At 50.1% G+C, this 7500-nt stretch overlaps 1 protein-coding gene across 1 annotated transcript in view; it reads right to left on the reverse strand.

Moving 5' to 3' along the window:
* Window positions 1-7500, reverse strand: part of LOC123513270 (flocculation protein FLO11-like) — a 55948-nt gene that overhangs the window by 10602 nt on the left and 37846 nt on the right. Inside the window, 6 exon segments of the mRNA XM_045270342.1 lie at window positions 641-2218; window positions 2599-2862; window positions 3730-3890; window positions 4343-4991; window positions 5487-5634; window positions 7212-7401. Of these exon segments, the coding sequence (XP_045126277.1) occupies window positions 641-2218; window positions 2599-2862; window positions 3730-3890; window positions 4343-4991; window positions 5487-5634; window positions 7212-7401 (2990 nt within the window).

Raw genomic sequence — 7500 nt, forward strand, 5'->3', positions numbered from 1 at the left:
ATTTATTCACTCAGTCACATTTTGAAACGCACTCTCACTCTTTCATTCAACAATAACAATGACAATAATAACATGAAGCACTCACAACACACACACACACACACACACACACACACACACACACACACACACACACACACACACACACACACACACACAGGTGTGTCTCCTTTCACGTGTAGCCCCTGTTCACCTAGCAGTGAGTAGGTACGGGATGTAAATCGAGGAGTTGTGACCTTGTTGTCCCGGTGTGTGGTGTGTGCCTGGTCTCAGACCTATCCCAAGATCGGAAACAATGAGCTCTGAGCTCGTTCCGTAGGGTAACGTCTGGCTGTCTCGTCAGAGACTGCAGCAGATCAAACAGTGAAACACACACACACATAGATAGATAGAGAGATATTTCTTGACCACAACCAAATATTAGAGTTACAGGAGGACTTGGAAGGTCTGGTCCATCAAAACATTTTCTGTAGGAACTTATAAATGGCTTGAAACAATAAATAAAAGCAAACCAAGTTATTTAACACAAAAATCCTAAAAATACACACACACACACACACACACACACACACACACACACACACACACACACACACACACACACACACACACACACACACACACACACACATTTCCTCACCTGGTGGCTTTGAAACTTGCTGCTCGGCAACACTTTACTGCAAAACTCACACGGGATCCCATCTTCTATGCCACCAACCATCATGGGCTGACTGTCAAACCGGAACCCATTAAGCTGCTGCGTCGACCCCTTAGTCTCCCCTTGCTTCTTGGGGGGCGGGGGGGCGGTGGACTTGCGGGTGGAGGAGGAGGAGGCAGAGGAGGTGGCAGTGGTGGAGGAGGTGGAGGAGGTGGAGGTGGAGGATGTTTTGAGTTGCTGTGTTTGTGCTTTTGTTGTTGTGGTTGTTGCTTTGGGTTGTGGCGGGGGTGTCTGTGTGTTGGCCGGGGTGTGTTGTGGCTGCGGGGTGTTGGGTGGCTGGGGGTCTGTGCTGGGGCTGTGGGGTTGTGGTGGCGGCGGGGCGCGGTACTTGTTGGGGTTCTTGACGAAGACAGCCTCGGGGCGCTCCTGGGACTGCGGGGGTGAGGCTGGGGGCGGTGGCCTGGCTGGTGGGGATGACGGGGCAGGGCGGCGGGTGGTGGAGGGTGAGGCTGGGGTGGGGCGGGTTGGAGGTGGGGTCGGGGCTTGCCGGCGGGCAGGAGGAGGGGTGCTCTGTGGTTCCGGGGACGTGGGGGGCAGCTGGGTGGCGGACAGGCTGGTGAGGACTGGCGGCGCGGGTGTCTCTTCGTCCTCATCAACGCCCGTGTCCTCGAGGGGCGCCGTGTTGGAGCGCATGTACCCCCTGCGGGAGGCTGCGCCCGTGGCCGAGATGCTGCGCCAGGAGAAAATGGCGGAGGACAGGAGGCGGCCGCGGCGTGGGCGCATGTAGGGCGTCTCCTCCTCCATCTCCTCCATCTCCAGGTCCGTGGTGGGCGTGTCCGCAGGGGCCGAGGTGGGGGCGGGCACTGGGGAGGCGGAGGAGCTGGTGGAAGGCGAGGTACAGACGGAGGCGCTGCTAGTGGAGGCGCTGGGAGCGGGGCTCTCGCTGAAGGGCCTGGCGCTGGCTGCTGACACCACTACGGAGGGCGGGGGGCGGTCCACGATGGTGATGGTGGCTGGGGGCGGCGTGCCTGCGTGGGGCGGGGGGCTCAGCGTGGGGCTCCTGCGCTGGGACGAAGCGGGGGTCCTGGCTGGGGCAGGAGCTGGGCTGGCCCTGCTGGAGGCTTCCGTGCCGGCACTAGACCTTCTGGCGGAGGCGGCGGCGGAGGGACGGGGGGCGGCTGTCCTGGGTCTGACTGTACCGGCGGAGGCAGAGGAGGAGGAGGAAGAGGAAGTTGCAGTAGAAGAGGAGGAGGAGGTGGAAGAGGTGGTGGTGGCAGATGAAGAGGAAGCAGCAGCGGTAGAGGAAGCCGAGGCTAAGGCAGCAGAGATGAGGGAGCTGGAGGAAGATGGACTGAAGGTGGAGGAGGTGGAGGGGATGAAGGAGGCGCTGGAGGAGGGGCTGGTGGGTGGCGTGGAGAGGGGCGTGAGGCGGGAGGTCCGTGGCAGCTGGGTCTCGTTCTTGTCACAGCTGGTCTGGTGCCTCATCAGGTCACGCTCTGAGAACATTTCATCACAAAACTCACACGGCAGCAGCACCGGGGCCTCGCGACGCACGGGGGTCTGCGGGGACAAGGGGCGTTAGAGAGAGAGAGAGAGAGAGAGAGAGAGAGAGAGAGAGAGAGAGAGAGAGATTCAACACCGTAACATCAACAAGTAAACACAGGTACTCATAATGGAAGAGCAAGAAAATTAGAAAAAAATAAAGAAGACAAAACAACTATGAGAAAGAAAAGAACAAGAGAAAAGAAAACCAAACACACACACACACACACACACACACACACACACACACACACACACACAGAAAATCCCAGAAAAATAAAAACCCTGCTTGACAAGGATTCGAACCCATGACTTTACACAATCCAGTCAGACACGCTACCGACTGAGCCACGGCGCTACCCCAAAACACCAACCCACTGAGAGACACAGGCACGCACCGTCTCCTCCCTGAAGGACACACGTTTCTTGAGGCGAGTGTTCTTGGGGCGTGCTCCTGTACTCAACACGCTGCTGCTGCTGCTGCTCGTGGTGGCGTTAGACTCACTGGAGGACTTGCTAATGGGCGTGGTGCTGGAAGAGGAGGAGGCCGAGGAGGAGGAGGAGGAGGAGGGGAGAGTCCTTGGGGAGGCTGGAGGGCGTCTTGTGCTGCGCCTTGGAGAATTTTCTGTGTCTGATTCGCTCTCACTGCTTGAAGAGGTGTCCTGTGTTTTTAAAAGGGGTGTTAAGATACCGTAGGATGTGTTGAAGGATCTTGTAGTGCATCCTGTCCATCCTTAACCCCTTCTGTACCATGACGCGTTTCCATATTCCTTCTGGTTACTATTTGGTGATTTTATATAGCTTCAGAAACTCATATGGGGGATTAAAGTAGCGAAGACTGTGGCCATTAATCTTCTGACCTCCATAGACCCTTCTTAATGTCAATAAAATGGTCTAATCGTACACAAAACTCAAGGTAAAAATGTGTCCCAGTACTGAAGGGCTTAAGAGTGTTTTATTTCAACATTTTCCTTTCCTTTTCTTTATTTCGACTTTTCTCTCTCCCCATATCCTTTTTTTTTTAACCTTCTATCTATTTCCGCTTTATTCCCTCATTTCCCTTGTGTTTTTCTATTTCTGTTTCTCTTTCCTCTTCCTCTCACTATCACCATTCTGTCACCATCATTCCTCGCCCTTCAATGTCTCACTTCCCCGTAATATGTCACACTAGGTCACAAAAATACCCCAGAATGCCCAAAAATACCCAGAAATGTCAAAAATACCCTCAAATATCCCCAAAAAATTCCCTAAAATGTTCTGATATGCATAACTGTATCCCAAAAACCCTCAAATGTCTCCCAAAATTCCCCAAAATGTTCTGATATGCCCTAAAATGTCCCAAAAACCCTCAAATGTCCCAATATGTCCCAGTAAACCTTCCCATTAACACTATCACCCTTAACACACCCCATCTTCATCCTACCCATCACATTTTTACCCTTCAGTCACCCTTTCCCTCATTCACACCCATCACCCCATCACCCCGTCACCCCATCACTGCCCCGTCATCAGTGGCCCGCTACACTTACTGGTCGGTCTGGCATGGACTGGGACCGCTTGAAGGCTGGTTTGTGCTTCCTATTGAACTCTGCAGCGGGTAAGTCGTCTTCAGCCTTAGCGAGCTGAAAGGCAAGCCACCGGTCATATTGTTCCTGTGTGGCGTTCCTCGGGGGGCGCGTCCTGGTGGAGTCTGAGAGGGAAGAAAGATACTAACACGCTTGTCTCTCTGGTGGCTTTATCAAACTTGTCTCCCTGGCTTTAAATTTGTTTCACTGGCTTTAAATTTGTTTCACTGGCTTTAAATTTGTTTCACTGGCTTAAATTTGTTTCACTGGCTTTAAATTTGTCTCCCTGGCTTAAATTTGTTTCACTGGCTTTAAATTTGTTTCACTGGCTTTAAACTTGTCTTCCTGGCTTTATCATACTTTATCATACTATTTACAAGGCCCACAGAGACGATAAGCGGGGTTTACAAGAGCTCCCCTCCAGTTAGTAATATAGAAACCTTGTCACTCTGCCTCGAGAACCATAAAAACACTATAAAAATTAAATAAAAATTCGTGTAAACTTGAACCCTGAAATAGTGGAGGGTACACAAGAGTTTAAGAATACGAGCGAGAGAGAGAGAGAGAGAGCACTTACCTTCACCGCGGGAGGAAGGACTGGTGGCTGCAGAGAGAGAGCCAACAGTGGACATTGTTTCCAGAGCGAGGGATGTCGGTCTGCGTGGACGAGCACCATTGGACAGACTGGAGGGAGAGGAGGAGGTGGAGGAGGAGGTAGAGGAGGGGGTCGAGGAGGAGGAAGAGGATGAGGAAGAGGCTGTGGTGGTTCTCGGGGTAGCAGGAACCGTAGCAGTCCTTGTAGTAGTAGTAGTAGTAGTCGTAGTTGCTCTTGCAGTAGTAGTAGTAGTAGTAGTAGCGGCAGTGGAGGGGCGGGTGTGGGAGGTGGTGCTGGAGGTTGTATGGGCGCGTTTGGAGGGGGTAGTGGTGGTGGTGGTGGTGGAGGAGGTGGAAGAGGGGGAGGAGGAGGAGGAGGGGGTGGAAGGGGAGGAGGAGGAGGAGGAGGAGCAGCAACAATCATCATCATTAGCGGTTTCCTTCTTGTCACTGCAGGACTCTTGGCAGGATTCTTGGCAGGAGGAGGAGGAGGAAGAGGAGGAGGAGGTGGTGGTGGAGGTGGTGGTGGAAGAGTAGGGGGTGTAGGAGGGAGGGGTGTGGGTGTTGGAGGGGCGCTGGTACCTGTAGGAGGTGGAGGAGGTGCGGGAGGAAAGTAGGGCGTTCACCATATCTGTGGAAGGAGATAGTAGTTGTAGTAATAGTAGTAGTAGTAGTAGTAGTAGTAGTAGTAGTAGTAGTAGTGGTAGTAGTAGTAGTGCAACAGATGATAAAGAAAACGGAAAGTTACAAGAAACGTCGTAAAACTTTGGCCATTAAACACACACACACACACACACACACACACACACACACACACACACAGACACGCGCGCACGGACGCACGCACGCACGCACTAACAAAAATTAATTACAGTGTTATAGAGAAAAAATAAAAATACACTTAAAATACATTCTAGACTTTTATATAAGTTTTAAGCCATCCATGTTTTCTCTCTCTCTCTCTCTCTCTCTCTCTCTCTCTCTCTCTCTCTCTCTCTCTCTATCTATCTATCTATCTATCTGTCTATCTATTTATTTCATTATAACAAAAAAAGAAAAAAAATGAAAAACTTTGACCCAAACACACACACACACACACACACACACACACACACACACACACACACATCATAGTCCTGAGTGGTATGGTGAACAAGGCGGCGTGTGGGTGTGGCGCTGTATGAGCTTCTGTTGGGAACACTGTGGCTTCGCGTGTTCTTCTTATTCCTCGGCTTGTTCACGTAGTTCTTGATGATCTCCTCCTCTCGGCAGAACCTGGGCGAGACGGAAGGTTTAGCGCATAGGAAGGGAAACTTTATATATGCCAATGATAGCGAGAAACTTTTATGTACGATTAGACCATTTTGTTGACATTAGGAAGGGTCTATGGAGGTCAGAAGATTAATAGTCACAGTCTTCACTATTGTAATCCCCCACATGAGTTTCTGAAGCTCTGTAAAATCACCAAATAGTAACCAATATGAATAGGGGAACGCGTCATAGTACTGAACGGGTTAAAAAAAAGGGAAGGAAAGTGAGTTTAGGTGGAAATTAAGGTTTGGTAATTGAATGGAAGGAAAAGATTAATTAATTTGAAAGGATAGGAAGTTTTTAGTGGAGAGAGAGAGAGAGAGAGAGAGAGAGAGAGAGAGAGAGAATTTTGCTCTCATCGAAATACATAAATGAAAATTGAGAAAAATAGAAGAAAAAACAAAAGAAATTAAAAACAATTTTATCAGAGAAGATGGAGGAGGGAGATAAAAAGACGAAGAAAAAGAAGAAGAAGAAAGGGAAGAGAAGGAGGAGGAGGAGGAGGAGGAGGAGGAGGAGGAGGAGGAAGATAGAGAAGATGGAGATAATTCAATTTATTTTCTCTTCCCTTCCATGCAAAACACCATTTTCAAAACCAACCTTTCATAATTGTCTTAACCAACACTTAAAAGCAAAACCTCCTCCTCTTCCTCTTCCTCCTTCTCCTCTTCCTCTTCCTCCTCCTCCTCCTCCTCCTCTCCTCCTCCTCCTCCTCCTCCTTCTCTTGTTATCTCTTTCTTTCTCTCTCCTATCTTTGTTTATCCCTTCCAATCTTGTTGCTTTTTTTCCTATCTCTCTTTTATCTCTTCTTTTTCTCTTCATACTTTTCCTTTAGTTTTTCTTCTTATTTTCTTTTATTCTCCATTTTCTCTCTTCCTCCTCCTCCTCCTCCTCCTCCTCCTCCTCCTCCTCCTCCTCCTCCTCCTCCTCCTCCTCCTCCTCCTCCTTTCCTTCCTATCTTCATTTTATCTTCTTTCTCTTTTCTTATTTCTCTCTCTCTCTCTCTCTCTCTCTCTCTCTCTCTCTCTCTCTCTCTCTCTCTCTCTCTCTCTCTCTCTCTCTCTCTCTCTCTCTCTCTCTCTCTCTCTCTGTAATAATGTACCAGCATATACGTGCCTTTCAACAACACAATGTTTCATACACTCACTCTCTCACTTTCTCACTCTCTCTCTCTCTCTCTCTCTCTCTCTCTCTCTCACTCTCTCTCTTTCTCACTCTCTCTCTCTCACCTCTCTCTCTCTCTGTCACTCGCTATTTACCAGTAGTATTTCACTGAGGCGCGCGCACACACACACACACACACACACACACACACACACACACACACACACACACACACACACACACACACACACACATTCTCTCTCTCGCTCTTTGTACCTCTCCTCACCTTTATCTTCATTCATTACCTCTATTCTCTCTCTCTCTCTCTCTCTCTCTCTCTCTCTCTCTCTCTCTCTCTCTCTCTCTCTCTCTCTCTCTCTCTCTCTCTCTCTCTCTCTCTCTCTCCTCCTCCCTCCCTCCCTCCCTCCCTCTCCTACCTGACGTCCATGAGCATGTCTCTGGGGATGTCCCTCCTACAGATGGCGCAGTTCTTGGTGGTGTTAGCGATGCCCTTCACGCAAACCATACAGAAGGTGTGGCCGCATTCCAGAGCCAGCGGGAGGGTGAAGGGCCCCAGACAGATTGGACACTCGTCACTCGCCTCATCGTCAGAGCTGTTAACGCCGACTGTCATAGAGAGAGAGGGAGAGAGCGGCTGAGTTGATTATGAGAGGCTGTGAGAGGAAGGGAGGGAAGGAGATGAGGGTGAACAAGCAAAAAAAATTA

This window comes from Portunus trituberculatus, chromosome 5 (assembly GCF_017591435.1).
Source record: "Portunus trituberculatus isolate SZX2019 chromosome 5, ASM1759143v1, whole genome shotgun sequence".
NCBI lineage: Eukaryota > Metazoa > Arthropoda > Malacostraca > Decapoda > Portunidae > Portunus > Portunus trituberculatus.